Source organism: Gasterosteus aculeatus, chromosome 4, assembly GCF_964276395.1.
Source record: "Gasterosteus aculeatus chromosome 4, fGasAcu3.hap1.1, whole genome shotgun sequence".
Lineage (NCBI taxonomy): Eukaryota > Metazoa > Chordata > Actinopteri > Perciformes > Gasterosteidae > Gasterosteus > Gasterosteus aculeatus.
The window spans coordinates 23,496,922-23,515,107 of NC_135691.1; the positions used below are offsets into that span (position 1 = coordinate 23,496,922).

Here is an 18,186-nt window from a genome sequence, read left to right on the forward strand (position 1 = left end):
TTTCAGTAAAATGAAGAAAAAAATTCGTTGAAGCAGTCATATTTATTATTTCTATTTGAGCCGGAGCAAATCGCTTTAGCGTCACAATTTGGTCGAGCATAGCGGGACATGTCGCGGACATGCGGACGTGCCGCGGCTCCGAGAGGCTCGGTTCCCGTTAGCTGCTGCTGTAGCCATAGATATATAAATAGTAGACGCTGCATTGGCTGCTGAGGCGCAAACAAATATTTTTTATTATATTATATACCAGAATATTATTACTGTTACACCTACTACTACTGAATATTAAAATACGCCGAATCATGTTTTCGGTGTCATGCCTACAAAATCCCGTGAACATCCGCTTTTGTATTCAGCGAGTGACGCGCTGACACTTCGTTGCGCCAGCTGGCACTGAGTGGAGCGGGTGACCGGTCCAAGCTGGCGGCCCCGCGGCCCGTCAGCACCACTAGGCAGCAGCGGTCGATGTCTATTCTTTATGTCTATGGCTGTAGCTGCTGTAAGCTTAATTTATGCTTCCACGTTACGGCGGCGGCGGGTGTGGCTGTGTGTTTCTGCGGGTGCCGAATCCTTGGTGAGCCGAAGCTCATATTGAAGCGCAGGCTACGGAGAAGACGTGAATTTACAACACTGGTTCACCCACTGAGGGACCTGGACGAGCAAGTGCACTTTCGATACTTTCAAATGTCAGCAACTGCCGCAAATTACGTTCTGAGCGGACCAATCACAGCACTTGCGATCCACGTCAACTCGACTCGCAGTTAGATTTTTTCGGAGGTGCACGTCAGGCTACGGCGGAGGGGTCTACGTAGTTACGTAGTTACTTAATATGTATATTTTCCTTTTTCTTTCAGATTGTTCTTTAATGTACTGTGGTGCTCTGGTGGTAAGTAATAAGTTGATGTACTTGACCGAAAATGTAGTTGTGTTTGTGATTTTTAAAGCTGAAATAGGGTATTTTCAGGTTGTCAGCTTGTATGGTGTTGTAGATCATAATGTTGATTTCAGTTTGCTGTCTTTGCAGATACCATCATGTTGATCAAAACATTCCTGTCATCCAGCACCAACCAAGATCTTTGCCACTGTGATAAGATGTGAGCTTTACATGTTTTAGGTTTACTTTTGATGCCAATATTTCATGTTTACTTGGAATAAATATGTATTACAGTATGGATACAATTGTCTGTGTGTTTTTCCCCCTGCATAGATATGCAACACTGGTAGGAGTTGGTTAAAAATCAACACTCTTTGGAGTGATTTCATAATCAACATAGTGTAAAGTAGGTTTAACACTGGAAAGGTTATTTCTTTTATAACTCTATGGGTGTTACTTCTTACATAGTGTAAAACTTGATTGACACTTCTTAGAGTTAATATTATTACACTACACTGCACCTAGTGTAAAATTTTAACTCTTACCAGAGTAAAATTGACTCTGGAAATTTAACTCTGTGTTCAGTGTACATTTAACACTCTGTAGATAGGGACCATATGTTCACTGAGGTAGTGTTAAAATTGACTCTTTAAGTGTTGTATTAACACTCGCGATTTTACTGTGTACTTCTTTTTCACTTTCACTCAGAAAATCCACCAGTGGAAAGTCATTCAATGTTGCAATTAAGGAATGTGGACCTCTATTTTCCTGGTAATGAAATAAACTTAGAGAGCAAGATAGGCACAACATGTGTATATACATGTGTATCACCCCTGCAGACATTGTCTCTATCAGCACTAGATGTCAGTGTTCTCGCTGCTCTGTGGAGCTGCGAGCAATGAGCCAGTCTTGTATTGGCCCCAGAAAGATGCTTCCTATTTTTATTTTATTTTCACTTGAAATCCTCAGCCCTTATGGATTTCATCCTATATCCTCCTGCATCATGGCCTGATTACAAAGGGCATCACTTTTATCTCAGAATGAGTACCAAACTGCTGAGCATTGCGTTCTTCACATCAATCCTCGCTCACAACTTGCAGCCAGTACAGTTGTATCTTTAAGTAAAAAGATACAACTTCATTCAATCTATGTTGAAATCTAATAGTGAAGAATTGTGAATAGATTTGAAGAGGAATCTGCAAAAAGAATAGAGAATACAATAAGTTCAGTCAACCATTTTGAACTACAAATCAAATTTACATATTCCTTTTGGCAACATTAGAGCTTCAGTAAAAACCAAAGCTGGATTACCAGTGTTTCATGGCCCCTAGAGGCTTCAGTTTGCGAACTGCTTTGCTCTTTTTTGATCTTGAGGACAGGAATACATTTTTTGTGTGTAAAACAATGTTTTTCCAACTTATTTATTCATAAAAAAGATGTGTGTCATATGGAAACAAGGTATAAGCGAGCCCGCGGGATGTACACTTAGTTGGAATTAATTGTATTTTTGTTGTTTTGTTCGTCACATCTGTCAAAACGCTAAAAGAAGATTTGGAAACAACACATTTGATCTGTCTGGATAAAAAGTACCCTGAATGATCAGCTACCGCCTCCCTATTTATCCTTGCAGGGTCTAATACCAGCTGGCATTGGGAAAGAGATGGAGTTGCCAGTCATGCACTGGGCTGATAGAGACACAAAAGTCCCTCTCTCATTTGCACAGCTGCAGGCAAATTAGGAATCACTAATTAAACTACCCTGTAGGTTTTTGGACTGTAGGAGGAAGCTTGAGTACCTGGAGAGAACCCACACAGGAACAGGGAGAACATGCAGACTCCGCACAGAAGGGCCCCAGTATTTTATTACACACACATAAAATTGTTCTGTGCATTTAACCCATCCCACACAGTGGGAGCAGTGGGCTGCCGTATAGGCACCCAGGGAGCAGTTAGGGGTTAGGTGTCTTGCTCAGGGACACTTCTACATGGGACATGGAGCAGCCGGGGTTTGAACCGCCATTCTCAGTCGCCACAAAATATGTATATCTCATATTTACACGTCCCTCTCAGTTGATGACACGCCCCCTATGTCAGATCAGGGCAAAAAGTATGAATGTGAAAAAAATGATCCCAAAATGAAATAAAGATTTGAATCTTGAATATAAAATCTGCAACCGAAAAAGACAATACCGCGAATATCAAAAAATATATGTGAAAAATGAAAAAAAAGATAAAATAATATATATATATATATATATATATATATATATATATATATATATATATATATATATATATATTATTATTATTATTATGAACATACGGTTTGGTTCTGTTTCACACATTACTCACCTCTACACACTAATATGTGTGTATTTAAATTACTCGCAGAAAAAGTAAATGTAACTTGGTTGATTTCAGTATTTTAATTGGAATTGGTGGAAGTATGGGTGGAGCTAGTTGAGCGTCAGTCCGGCTAAGGACGCGGGAGGTGTTTCCTTCTTTGATTTGGCGCGGACCAGCCAATCGGCATGCGCGTCAGCAGCGCATCCCGGAAATAAGACGCTCAAATCGAAAAAGAGCGCCTTGAATCCAAGTTGGAGACGTTACCTGAAGGTAAGCCTCTAAGAACTGCCCTTTCACGTAGACTTCTACCTTCACATTAAGTTCATGTTACCGTTACATATTTCTTTCCTCGGAGTAACAAGTTCGAGGTCCTGTGGACTAATGGTGGTACCGGTGTTCGAGAGAAGGGGTCAGGAGCTGTGAATCCTAATGTGGAGCCCCCGCTCTAATATGAAGAAAAACGAAGCCCGCGGTTCAAAGTATTAGTTAGTATATGATCTCTTGGGATTTTTAGAAACTCATGTCAAGACATTTTATTACGGATGTCCTAACGTTAATTATATAAACTTGATAAGCCATTAATATTCTCCCCATTACATTCGATCAGAAGGAAATGTAAGGTTATCTCTAAAACTGTGTGAAAAATATAAATTGATCCTTAACGTTAATTTTACAAATATTACCTTATTTTTTTTTAAAGGAGATTAACCTCAAAACCTTAAAGAATATATGTCGACCTGTAAACTGCTTTGAGAGGTGGGACATGTCTGAATTATGGTGGCAGGGGACATAGGGTTGGTCACAATTTTAGTTGTATCACATATATATTCATTTATTTAACAGAAATGTTAAATGCAGGTGCCTATTGATGCCTAGCTTCTTGTATAAGGCAGCTTAGATCCATTCAGTAGATTCATGTTTCATGTCAAACTATCTTCCTCAGTTGATGGACTGAAATTTCTATTTTTCATAGCATTTTTGGTTTTAACAGCTATTATCAGATATTACGTCTAGTTACCAACTATTTAACAGTACCAATTCTAACAAGATGTTTCTTGCAGTGAACTCATGTTTGCAAATGCTATTGTAGTTGTGTATCTAACAAACGGAAACCCCTGCGTGTTGACATAAAATCTGTCCACTATAAACTGTGTTATTGGCTGGTACTGTGGTTCAGCTGATCAGTCAGTCCCCATGTGAGTGTCTCCCTGTGGGAAAGCTGTAGCCTGTTAGCATTGATCAGCCCCTCTTGTTTACAGCGCAGGGTTCGTCTGAGCCACTCTGAGGGTTAATTGCTGTTGAAGCTCTGCTTTCTGTCCACTCCTCGCTCTACTAATACAAAGAAGATGACACTAATGAGGGAGTGCAAGGGAACAAGGGGGGGGCACTGCTTCTCTGGCTGCAGGTCAGCTAACCAGGGTTTGATCATTCCCACAGCTGGTTAAGGGACAAAGCACTGTTTGAGAGTATTTATTTTGCACATAATTGAGACCAGATGACTAACATGTTACATATGCATGATAGTTACCAGATATTTAAATTGCTATCCAAGTGTACAAATATTTGGATGTATTTAATAAATAACATAATGAGTCAATGATAAAATACGTCATTTACAATGCCGTAGTGAGTTGTCATTTGCGACTGCTTTCTTTACACACAGGACTCAGTTTTGTGTTACTTCTCTATTCCTGCTTTTAGACATCAGACATACTGATGACCTCTGTAAGCTGTATTAGATACTGTTAATTCCAAATAAGCAGTATACTAGCTTATTCACTTATTGTCCTGACATTTAACACTGTAACCTCTTTAAATTAAATGTCAAAACAAAGATATATGCTACTAATTTTCATTACAACTTAACAGTAAATATGACACACCGTTGGTAAACTTTGGGCTAGGCAAGTCTATTCATTCATTCATTCATTTTTGGTTTTATGTTCAGTTTATTGGTCCAATGGCTTTCTGTAAACCTGGACCGGCCTAAATGCTTGTGTCTCTGCAGTGTACCCCTGCCTGCTGTGGTCATGAGTTTCTCTCCCGGCCCATCCGGTCCCCTCGGGGGGACCAATATCCAGGAGCAGAGGGACCGCTGGGAGAGAAAACGCAGTCGGACAGCCAGAGAGTTGGTGCAGACTGAACAACGCTATTGCCAGCAGCTGGAGCTTGTCACCACCGTACGTACCGTACCTGTCTCCATCACTATGAAGGCTTCAAGATTAAACCTTGAAATAGACACTAAAAGTCCCCCCCGCTGTCACCCCCTCACCTGTTCTAGTGTAAACATCACCTTGATTTAAGATTCTTCATGGTATTGTAAATAGTAAATTGTGCAGAGGGCCCACATAGCCAAGTTTGGGGCTGTGCAAAGGCTAACATAGCCAGTGAACATGACTCACTAGAAAACTGAGTTTTTCTAGTGATCTTTTTATTGTGATCTATTCGACACGACAGACATGACTATTATAAGATGTTTCCACTGTTGATATAAATTCCATCCACCTTCAATGTATTGAGATGGATCGTACTACCAGGAAACTAACCTAGAACGATGTGATTTATAAAGGGAATTTCTTAAATTGTGTGTATTAACCCAAATATTATTTTCATAGTAAAATAACAATGCAGTGGAAAGACAATACTGCACTGTATTTTAAAAGATCTATATTAACATATTCAAAGTAGTATTCATGGTGCTCCTCCTCCAGGCGGAGAGAACAGACTTTTTCAACTACTACTGCAGCCTCAGTTCTACACAATTACTCACCCTCCAATTAAAAGTAATTTTAGACCTAATGCACATTACATTTGCTTATCCCATTTTCACTTCAAGTGACGTGAGACAGCCACACTGTTGCTGTGTTGGGAGTGTCGCAGTGCAACCATGTTGCTCTACTCTCCTACGATGAGCCATGGGGACATACAGTTCCATGTAACTTTGACAGTTTGTCTAGACTGCTAAACTCTAAGCTGCTCTTTCTCATCAGTGAAACCATCTCCTTTAACATAGTTACACCTGCTGAGGAATAACCGTGTTGTCTCTCCCTTTGCTCTGTTGTTTGTTACAGTACTTTGTGGAGATCCTAAAGGCCAAAGGAACCCTGAAGCAGGACATTAGAGAAAGCATCTTCAGCTCAATTAAAGCCATTCATTCAGTAAACCAGTAAGTATCTTCTGAATAATTCACACAATATATACAGGGTATTGGAGGTTTGCCCCTTGCTTAAGAATGAGGTCCAGATAAACTATTATAGCATCGTCCTTATCTTCACCACTAGCAGTAGTCAACAATATCGTGTTGGAGGTGTACCCTGCCCTGGTGGATACAATAACGCACATCAGCTTTAATTACTACTTGATAGCAAAACTGGTGTTTTGCTTGGAGTCATATCCGTTCAGAAAAGGTCTCTGGAGTATTTAACAAACTCCAGGAGCTGTTTTCACCACCACCAATTATTCACCACCAAATAAACTACACACTGCATTGCGATGTTTACAGCTCCACATAAGCAGAATGACAATACTGCTAACTTCAAACTCTCTTTCACCAATGAATGACGTAAGAAACAACGATCGTATTGTTCAAATATATTTAAAAAAAGTCAATTTAACGGCTAAAGTTTGTAATTAGTGACTGACTTTTTGCGATCTTTATTTACTCATGGTCTCCATCTTCTTTACTCATCTAATCTCTTCCCTCAGTCTATCTCTGTTTTAGGTGTCCATCCCGTGTTACAGTTATATCCGCCCGCAAGTAAAATCATGTCTATCAGACACCACTGCAAAAAGCTACTGGCGACAAAAATAGCGACTTCTCTGGTGGAGAAGGAGGCGGGGCTGCCCAGCTAGCGCTTGTAGCGAGGGATCGCAGGGCAGACATGAAGGGTCATGTCTGTGATTGCTCTAGCCCAGCGGTTCCCAAACCTTTTAGCCCACGCACCTCCTTCTACATCCCGAGACCTCGTTCATGCACCCCCAACCCTCCCAATTAAAAAAAACAAGAAACCGCCTATTTATAGTTGCAATGAAACAACAGTTTGCCCATTCATCTAATATTTAGACTGCTGTTGAATCAACAAAAAAAGAACAAAAGGGTAACCAACATTGTATCCTATTAATCCCGAATCAAAACAAACTGCAGGTGTGAAAATGCCCTGAAACACTGCAACAAAGTTTCAATAAATTCCAGTTACTTTTAAACATCAATAAGGATGCCGAGGACACATGCACAGGCTCAGAGGCAGATTGCTTCACATTTAATTTACAATTACATTAATTAAAATTAAAAATTTAAAGTTTAGGGCTGCAACAACGAATCACTGAAATCGATAATTATTGATTACTGTGATACCTTATATAGACAGGTGTGTGCCTTTCTCAATCATGTGGACTCCAATCAAGTTGTAGAAACAACTGCACCTGAGCTAAATTTTGAGTGCCATGGAGCCACAAAGGCTGTGAATACTTATGTACATGTTATGTTTTTGTTCTTTATTTTTAACAGATTTGCAAAAACTTGCAAAAAACAGTTTTCACTTTGTCATTATGGGTTGTTGTGTGTAGAATGTTGAGGAAAATAATGAATTTAATCCATTTTGGAATAAGGCTGTAACATAACAATGTAAAAAAAGCGAAGCGCTGTGAAAACTTTCCGGATGCACTGTACGGTAGTCTAGTACTCTTGCGCACATACTGTGGGTTATACAGTAGTTGTAGTTATGCTTGTAAAGGGCGACACGGTGATTCATTAAACCAGTGCGGCTCGCTAAGAAGCCTCCAATGCATTAATTTACAATTTGAATTAATCTCATAACACTTGGTTATTTATTTTTAGCTGTACTTAGATGAGGTGTATACATTTACTTAACTTGCACTACAATGATGGTAATAATGTAATGAATAAGCATCAAGTGAATATGGGTGTGTGTTGCTGAGTGTGAGAGTTTGTGAGGGTGTGCATCTGAAATTTTCTGATTTTGTATGTTTATTTTTTATAAATTATTATTCTGTTCAAGGAGCAACCTGTTTGTGGACTTTCTGAAGTATTTTTGCAATCTGAATTTGCGGTTCTGTTTTAGAATAAAGGGTGGGAAATTAAAGCTTTTTTTAATGCTGTTTCATCAAAGAAATAACCGATTAATTGATTATCAAAATAATCGTTAGGTGCAGCCCTAGTAAAGTTACATATCACGACTGATTGTCAGAGGTAGGGGAGTTGGAAATTTCCAACAGTTAAGAACACATTTTGGCACATTTATGGTCTCAGAAACAGGTATGAATAAACAAGGGAGGAGTCCATTTGAGGATTTCACTTGCAGCGCAGTGGACTGCAGCGAGACCAGAGGGAGGGGTAACATTACCGAGTAAGCGTCTCCGTTTCTTGTGCCTCCTGATACACCTCTCTCAGTCCGTCTCTTCTCATAACTGACAGTTTCAGATGTTCAAGTGACAGTTTTCTGACTTCAGCCAGTGTAGCATATTTGTATAAATTTTGCTGAAGGAATGACGTTAGTTGTGGGCTGAAGTTAGCGGCAAAAAACAAGGCTACCCTCAGGGGTGCCCGCGCCACGCTTTGGGAATCCCCGCTCTAGCCTATCCAACACTTACGCGACACACGCTTGCAAACGCAGCCGCTTTGGAGCGTGAGACAACTGCAAAACCAAAATCCTCTAAAGGTGGGATTGAAAAGCTCAGGGAGAAAAAGAAATGTCTGGAGGAAGATGCCACAAAATATAAAAAAATATTTGGCAAACCAACAACTTTATTTTTTGTTATGCACCTTCATCACCCCTACACACACACACACACACACACACAGCATGCAACACCACTGAAGTTCCCACCCTATGTTCTGTTCGGTTCATTTCTACACTATAATTCATACTAATTCTACCTTCTCATTCCAGTATCTTTATTGTGTGGTCCTTCTCTGCTGACATTCATTCCTTAAGGCTCTGTAGTTATACGTATAACCATCTGACACTAGCCCAGAGTTAACCATATTCATCTAGCAAACTACACCTATTTTGGAGTGTTAAAAAATAACCAGTATCATTTTATTCACTGTCCTTTGAGGCGAATTGGTGGATCCAAATGTTATAAAAACAAAACAAAAACTAAACGTGATGTGATTTCTTTTGTAATCATCCAAAACAATGTAAGGTGTGTGTGGGTATCTTTCAAAGTATGCCACCGACACGTGCGTTTCATTGAGTCGGCAGCTTGCCGTGCATTGATTGGGCCAGATAGTAACTACCGGGCCACTTTTTCCACCCCAGTAACCGCCCCTGTTTAGCATATTGATATTCCTATGCTGAACCCCCAACCGCCCAATAAAAAAGCCTTTTCGCAAATGGTTTAGTCTATGACGTATCTACCCCGGAATGCGCAACTCCTGAATTAATGTGGATTAAAGGGAAACGCACAGACTGCTAATGTCATCTTTGTCCTTCTGCTGATGGCCAGATAAGTTAATTGCTGTGGGGGGGAAAAAGTATAAAAATGTAATCCATAATTTCATATTAATCATAATAGCCTCTGGTAATGACGAAGGGAAGGGGGAGCTGGGAAAAACCCAAACGGAAACAGTTTTTCCCGCCCTTTGCCCTCGTTAAAAGTCTCTCGGCTGCTCCTGCATCTCCTGATTATGGACAGAGGCTACCGTGGCTCAAAACTTCATTAAAATCTATTTAAATCAACTTCAGTGGCGAAATGCTCCTTCTTACAGCAACGAACAGAAATCTCTGGGAGCATCATTAGTGTCTGATTTGCTATGTGTGTGTGTGGTACTTTCTAAGTTTGGATAACAAGCTCCTTCACAAGTGTCAACACCCCCAATCACTTGAGTCCGTGTTACTGTAATGTGCCTGACAGGCCGAACGATTGCTTTGCCCCCGCCTTCATCAGCCTGTTAGGCTCCCTGAGTTGGGTTGCCATGTTCACACTACAAAGCAGCCCCGGTCGCCCTAAAGGTAGAACCACCCTCTTAGTCCCGGTAAATGTGTCACCCACCGGGAGAGGGGGAGAGGCCTTCAGATCACGCCACAGACCCCCCACCCTCCCGTTCCATTCACGGAAAAGCAATGGTTTGAGCTTTGCTCAGCTTCCGCTCTTCCCTCGCAGTGCTTGTTTTTGCAGAGGAAGGAAGCCCAACATGCCATGGCGCCTTATCTCTGCTGCTTTCATCCACTGATGCAGAGCACACTGATTGTCAGGCAGTAATGTGCGCTAACTCAAAGGCCAATGCGGTAGGGGAGGGAGGGGGTCTTCTCTGAAATGAATGCCTCCGATCTGTCATGCACAACAAATGGCAGACATATTGAAGTAGTGACTTTTGCGATTACCTGTGTTGAGTTCAGGATGTTGTGGATCGGTAGTGAGTGCCTTCTTGTTCGCATGCTTTTAAAGGGTCAGCGCATCATACAAATGTGCAGAATATTTGAGAAGTCATTTATTTGACAAGATCGTGAGATCCTTTTTAACTTCTCGTATGTGTAGATCTGTTTGTCTGTGTTTAATGTCATAGTATGTTTTAATATCTTTGGGCTTTGTACTGACAAAACAAGACAACAATCCCCTGCATCCCACTAGTGTTTTATTTTTCAATAATTTTGGCTTTGTTAATGTAAATGGCATACATTGTGACAGCCATTACAGCACAACATCCTGCATTATGTTGCTTCAGGCTGCAGAACCCTACCTTCTACTTCCATTGTCCAATAGACTGAGTGATTTTACCATGTTGCCCTATTGACATGCTAAACAGGCTATTGGTTTCCTGAACAAATATCATCAAAACAATGTTGTTGCTAAACATAGACACATCTCAGACTTCACATTTTTAAATTTAAAATGAATTAAATGTATAGTAAACATGTATTTCTATCGTCATAACAAAACCGGGTTACAGTTTAGGAAATCTTTATTAATGATCAGAATGGATTTTGAAAGATTTAGCGCCTTCAAAGTGGAAAATTTATATTGATATATAATTTCTTTTCTGCAGCTTAAGTTATCACCTGAGATATGCTATGATGGATATGTTTTATAGAGCAAAGAATCATCTATTTGACTGGATCGACAGATTCATTTATGATTGAAATTAGGTGCTGCCTACATGCTGAGTCTAGGGTGCCTGTGTCCCGATCCGCTCGCTTTGATTCCAAATCTTTCTGTTATGAAATGTGTCTAACCTGTTGTTTTTGCAGATCTTTGCTGGTCCATCTGGAGAATGGCTACTTCGGCCGAGGCTTTGACCAGATGTGTCCACATCTGCAACACTACAACACGTATGTGGACAACATCTACAATGGCAGCAGAGTGCTCGGGGTAGGCACACAGTATTTCCACGTGGCTATTACACCTCTGCATCAACAAAGGGAGTCCTATACTGGGCCTATTTCTTGGTGCCCAGTGACTCAATACAGCAACTTCACTTTGGATACAATGTGGGTGTCATCACCATAGTAGGAGAAACTCAGAGGCTGGTGGTTTTCCTGTCTGCCAAGAAATGGTTAACCTCTCGGTTTCTAATAGTGTGCTTTAGGTATCAATAGGTGTCTGTTGAACAAAAGCCTTGCTGCATCCAGTCTTTATGCTCCATAGCACTATACATACAGGCATGAGAGTGACATCAATATTTAGTTACCAGCCTCACAAATTGCCTGAAGCCCATCCTAATGCACTGAACTCGTCTGATCAGTGACAGGAATCAAGGTGGAGCTGTACAGAGGCTTCTTTGTTTATTGGAGAGGCCTGCAGCACTGTCCTGGTGCTAGCTTTGAGTCACAGCAGGAAAGATAATATTGTCTTAATTAAGAGCAGGACACGCCTGCAAAGCATTGACAAATTGCATTGATTATGGATCAAACCCTACACGTTCACTTTTATCCTCCTGCAGATTGGCATCCATTATAATTTAGTAAACAGGTGTGCTGGTTTGCTGAGGTGACCAGTAATGGGAGTATCTTTTGACCCACATTAGCCTGATAATGTTTCCAGATCAGATAAAATAAGATGTAGTTTTTTGAAAATATAGAAGCAATATTGGTGACCATTAAGCAATATCATCTGCAAATATAGGGCTGAATAATAATTCACTATCCTTTGATATTCACTGAAATTCTATTGCGCTGATATATTTGTACACACTTTGAAAACTAACGACTCTTTTTTTGTTTTACATCCATGAAGAAATTAGTCTCATGTAGTGTAACAGTTTATTGCATTGAAAACAAAATGATTGTACAGAGCACAACTTGGTGAAATAGGACCTCTGATCGAAGATAAGATAATCCTTTATCACACATACTCCAAGAAAACAAGATCAGAAACCATAAACAAGTAGTAGTGAATAAATAACAATCCACAATAACTGAATTGAAAAGTCTATGCAGACAGATATTCTATATACATACAGAAGTGTTTTATATTGGACAGGTTTAAGTGATTTATGTGGTCTACTCGGAGGAAAGCTGGTTGTGCACACAATGATGTTTTTAAATCCCTACAAAAGCCCAAACGCTGACATGATGTTTAAATATTTTGGTAAATCCAGCATGGGGAATGACAACAGCATGATTTTGGGGGGGGCTTCTAGAAAGTCACCGGAGATGCAGTGGTCGTTGCTTGGGACATTACCATCTCGAGTGGACAAGCAGCATGCAGATGCTGGTATTAAAAGCAGATATCGATCGATAACAGTTAATCCAGCTTCTGAGCTGAAGACACACTCCAGGAAAATGTTCCCCTTGCCAAACACAAACCTGCGGCTTGTGAATGTGTGCTTGGCTTTGAGAATAACTCAACATAGGTTTTATGTTTTATCTTAGATCCAAATGAAGAAAAACAAGCCCTTCAGACGGTTTAAGAAACTCCAGGAAGCCCGGCCAGAATTCAACAATCATAAGCTTGAGGATTTACTCCAACTTCCCATCCAGCGGATCCATCAGTAAGATTCCAGTTTTCTGTTTGAATGAAAAGGCCAGATAATACATCTTTTTCCACGTGACTTACACGTTTCATGTAGTCTGTTAGAGCTTTCATGGACAGAGGGCCCCCCTGATATAATTGTAAGGGAAATACTGGAACCTTTGCTTATGGAATATGAAATGTAGTATTCCAGTGTTTGTGTGTGTGTGTGTGTGTAATATATATATATATATATAATTAATAATTATATAAAAAAATATTATAATCCCAAATAATTTGGATGCGCCCAATATAATTCATCATGTCAGGTAATGAAGGCACAAGAACCGATACTGTGGCATCAAGTCAATTTCGATGGCTAGTGGTGGTGACGAGCGGAGCATCTCAACGCTGATTGGCTTTTGCAAGACCGCGTCGGGCGAATTTTTCACCCAAAGTTGAAATATTTGGCAAAAGGTGATTTATTTGCTTCGCACCTTTTGCTTTTTCGTGTCCCACGCCAACGAGCTGTCAAACGGGATAATGAGTAGCATCCTGTACCGCTGGAAGCGGCAGTCACTCAGACCCAGTTTCTGTAGAAGAATTCAATGAGCTGTCTGTGGCTAAGGATGCTATTTAGTACAAAAACACGACTCCATTTGAAGGTCCGACGTGAGTAGGATTTCCACAAGTACAAGACAGTCGATATATGTCTTCTACGATTGATGCGGAGGAAAAGCGGAGAGTTGATCTAGGTGATAAACCACGCTCCTCTCCGTCGCGTCTTGTGCGAACACTATACACACACGAATTAACCACAAATGATCCACAAGAGAGAGCGAATTATTCGCGCGTGTAGATTCCATGCAAAGTCAATTCACAGACACAAATTTTCAATGGGCGCGAAAGGAGCAAAGTAACTAAATCGCTTTTTCGCCAAAGTTGAAATATTTCAACCTTACGGGATTCCACTTGAAATCCCGGGGGGACAACCATGCCTTCTGGCCCGGCCAATAGAGCACAGGGGCTCTATGATGGTCAGCAATGCGCTTTTTCCGGGCTGGAGCGCCGACATGACCTCCCTCCATACATTGTCGACACCTACGAAGGTTGGACTGGACAGATGGCACTGCTACCCCAAGGAGGCCATGAAAGGGGACATGCCAGTGGCGGTACGTGTGAGGGTGTGGTGCGCATACTCAATCCACGGCAGGTGCATGGACCAGGAAGACTGGTGGTGAGCAGTGACACTACGCAGCGCCGACTCCAGATCGTGGTTGGTCCATTCCGTCTGGCCATTCGTCTGCGGATGGTAAACAGAGAGATTAGCCGTGGTCCCCAGCGTCCTCTGTCGGACACTATATCCATGTTCACAAGGGCCTGGAACACTGCCAGGGCATTGGTCAGGCTTAAAGGCATGGGCCGATACTCAAAATGGCCTAGCAGGGTGTTTTCCATTCTCCTTCCCGTACCCGTTGCGGAGGTCCAATTTCGACGGGTGCTGTCCTTGTCCACAAAGAAGAAACCGGCCCCCACCGGAGATGAGGGTTGGATTAACCCAGCTGCCAGGGAGTTGTGGATGTATTTCTCCATGGCCTCTCGTTCAAAGTGGAAGATCTGGAGGGTAGAGGGGCGCTAGGAAGCAGGTTGATGACAGTCATAGGGCCTATGTGGGGGAAGGGTTAGAGATCGCTGCTTGCTAAATACCAAGCCAAATAACTTCAAATAGCCCACGAGTGAGCTCACGTGACTAAAGCGCGTCTCGTTATAACATGCATATTACTGGTTAACAGTTTCCCTTAATGACTGACCTGAAACCAGTGTTCACAGGCACCACAGTGACTTCAGTCCGAGAGGAGACCATCGAAACCACAACGTCACTGCGATTAGAGAACACAGAAAGATGGGGGTCTGAGTCTCCTGCTGGCTCTCAGTACCAGGAACGCGGGGACTGTGTGACTAACGTTCTGTTACTAACGCCGGTGAACTTGTGATAGTCAGCAAGACACCGGCAACAACGTGCACAAAACACATTAACACACTATAGCAAGTGTTAATTTTGGCAGCTATTTTTGATTCAGTCTAATCTAATTAGACTAAAATGTAATTAGTTTTAGTCACATTTAATAGCCATGTTAAACTCCTTTTCTTCCCTTCTCAGGCCCAGGGACCCCCTGTGTTGTGTCTACAACTGCATAATAGTCTAGCTTGCAGTACTTGGTTGTCCATCAGATGTCCCTCCTAGGACAGGTCTATAGCAGGGGTCGGTAAACTTTTTGACTCGCGGGCCACAATGGGTTGTAAAATGTGACTGAGGAGCCGGGCCAAGAACAAATGGTTGAAGTGTTTGTGTGAGCTAATATAAATGACATGTGAAAAATCATTACATGAAAGGATTTGGATTTTAACAAATAGCAAAGCATTTATTTGCAAGGCAATTTAACAAATTGGCAAAGGTGTAACAACTTCATGAGGACCAGGGATCTAAACGCAACACTTGTCTTTGTCTGTTCACTTGCAATGCTTTTGACACTGCCACCTGTCACGTGTGTGTGTGCGCCTCTATGTTGCTTAGTAACGAACGTACGGTGGTCGAGGCGGTTTAACACCGTCTTCTCACGATGTGGCGTGTGAACTATAGTTGAAATGCGTGAGGCTTCAGAACCTGCAATGAGTTTATTATGTTGGACGTGTTTGGAGAAGCCTGTAACGGAGCGTCTCACCCAGTAACGGAGCGTCTCACCCAGCTGAGGAAACGCTGCCTGCCGTCGCCAGAGAACAGAGCAGAAAGGTCCGTGTGGATCTCTGCTGGCCGACAGTCTGTTAAACGGGTCTTCATGTTTCTCTGTAGCAGCGCGGCTTCAGCCTGCTAACAGTCAGCTAAACCGAGACAGCTGAGCTAAACTAAGGAAGCCACATTCAAACTCGCCGAAGCGTGAAATTGTCGTCGCGGTCCGTAGCCTGTGCACAACAACCACCGCTGCGAGCGTTCTGGGTTCGTGGATGACATCATCATGACGCGTTAATATCCGCGCACGGGGCCGTACTTTGCCTGTCTGTTGGCTGTCAGCTGCGTGCAAATTTAGGGGGAAAAAGTATTGTGACTTCGTCAACCACCAACATTCTCGTCTCGTTAACGAAAGTTAGATTAGTTTTAGTCATAGTTTTTATTTTTTAAGATTGTTTTCGTCACGTCTTAGTCTCGTCTTAAGCCTAGTTTATGCTTCTGTGTTTTCAGAGCGACGCAGACGTGTGTCCCCTTGCGTGTCCATTGCGTTGCTTTTCACACCTCCTTGCGTCCTTCGAGCCATTTTTCTAGGCTTGCGTCAAAAGGGACGCGACGAAAGCAACGCAAGCCTCCCGCAGCGCACAAGGCTACGATTGGTCCGCTACTTTTCATCGCGGACAAATGTGTCCGCGATGAAAAGTAGCAGTGGCGATGCACGGGGCAATTAAGTCTATGATAAATGAATAAACAAATAAATAAATAGACGTGACTCTCTAGGTCGTCTTCAACAAAAACACGTTGCTCCGCCTGTTGTTCTGGCGGTGAATTGCTCTGCAACACACGCAAGACTTTTAGAAGCATGAATTGAAACGAGTGCGTCGACGCAACGACGCAAACGCAGAAGCACGCGCCGGCCTTTAGTCATGGAAAAAAGGTTTGTTCGTTAACATTTTTGTCATAGTTTTCGGCGACAAAATTAACACTGTACTATAGCTTAATATAACGTCCGGGCTAGTTTCTTTCACTGGCTATTCTCCAGAAATGTAACATTAATGTCTACAGTACAGTTAGCTTTACTGACCATTAAAGCCACATGGTCTACCCCGGCTGCTTTTAACAGCTTGTCTTATTAAAGTTACGTCACTGTCTCCTGACGCGGACAGTTTTTAGCTAACTATCCGGTAAAACTATTAATAAAAATTATCTAGTAATGTTTTCTGGGGATTTAACGGTGTTAAAGTAGGCGTTAGCGCAAATACTGTTTTAATTATGAAAGTAAACATTTTCGTAACCAAAGTCTGTAAAAGGACGCTAACGCCAGTGAATTGGCCGTGCGCTGCTATAGGCATGTCCCAGACTGACGTCCATCATCATTGTAAAAATTTGTTTTTCGTGGAGGTTAAAGGTTCGCCAAAATTACCATCGATGCTGACAACATATCCGGGAACACAATTCTGGCCTTTCAAAATAAGATATCCCGCTTCAACACCTTCAAATACTACAATAAAAGCGCTTTCATTGCCACCCCAGCATTGCCCAACAGTCGCCCAACTGAGTCTTACTACTTTGTCATCAAAGTAGCCTAAATGGCAGCTGAATGCAGCCCCGTCCAAACCACACACACACACACACACACACACACACACACACACACACAGAACCAACAAGGTAGTAGAGCCGGCGTCACGGTGGGGCCGTGACAAACAACACCCTTTGCGGTTCCGACGTTTGTGTAGTTCACACCAGTAAAGAGCAGAAATAGTGGTAAAGGAAGGATTTCTATGAAGGATAGCGGAAACTATTATAACTATCTTTACGGAGACAAGTAGGGAGTGGCTAGTCGCCATTATTTCAGGCGCGAATAAAGCGGGACGCAAATGAAGCAAAATGACTGCATCTGGTGCGCGAGTACAGCGTCTCCGCTTTTGGTGTGAACGCAGCATAACGGTTATGCTAAACTCAGCCTTTGTTTCATGTCATGATGGACGTACAACATGTGTGTAAAATACTGCATATGAAATCAATGTAATATATTGTCTCAAACTAACATGAAGATTATTGAGATAAATCAGTTATGAGCATCAAATACATTTGTTATCTTACTCGCCACTCTTTCGGTCATTGGAAATATTTTTTTTCCATGAGTGGGAGTCCTTTCCCTTAACAAAATAGCAGAAATCAGAAGATGAGGGTGTTGTACTCTGTTTGTGACACATAATCAGTGGGCCTCATTCTTTACAGCTCAGCTCTCGCTCTCTCCATCTTCTTGATAAAACTTGGGAGACTTAGGGCTGTTTCTTAATAGTATGATGATTTTAAGTAGCGTG

The 18,186-nt window shown here is 41.8% G+C and overlaps 1 protein-coding gene and 1 long non-coding RNA gene across 3 annotated transcripts in view; both read left to right on the forward strand.

Moving 5' to 3' along the window:
- The first annotated feature begins 437 nt into the window (after window positions 1–437).
- On the forward strand, window positions 438–1,174 carry LOC144406212 (uncharacterized). The gene is made up of 3 exons (XR_013467412.1): window positions 438–574; window positions 855–886; window positions 1,025–1,174. It is a non-coding gene; the product is annotated as an uncharacterized LOC144406212 (long non-coding RNA).
- A 2,165-nt stretch (window positions 1,175–3,339) lies between these two features.
- The window catches only part of arhgef39 (Rho guanine nucleotide exchange factor (GEF) 39), a 51,372-nt gene continuing 36,525 nt past the window's right edge, over window positions 3,340–18,186 (forward strand). For both annotated transcript variants that reach the window (XM_078101409.1, XM_078101410.1), the window contains exons 1-5: window positions 3,340–3,489; window positions 5,228–5,399; window positions 6,291–6,385; window positions 11,430–11,550; window positions 13,053–13,171. In XM_078101409.1, the coding sequence (XP_077957535.1) occupies window positions 5,250–5,399; window positions 6,291–6,385; window positions 11,430–11,550; window positions 13,053–13,171 (485 nt within the window). In that variant the 5' untranslated portion in view covers window positions 3,340–3,489; window positions 5,228–5,249. The remainder of the gene's footprint in view (window positions 3,490–5,227; window positions 5,400–6,290; window positions 6,386–11,429; window positions 11,551–13,052; window positions 13,172–18,186) is intronic.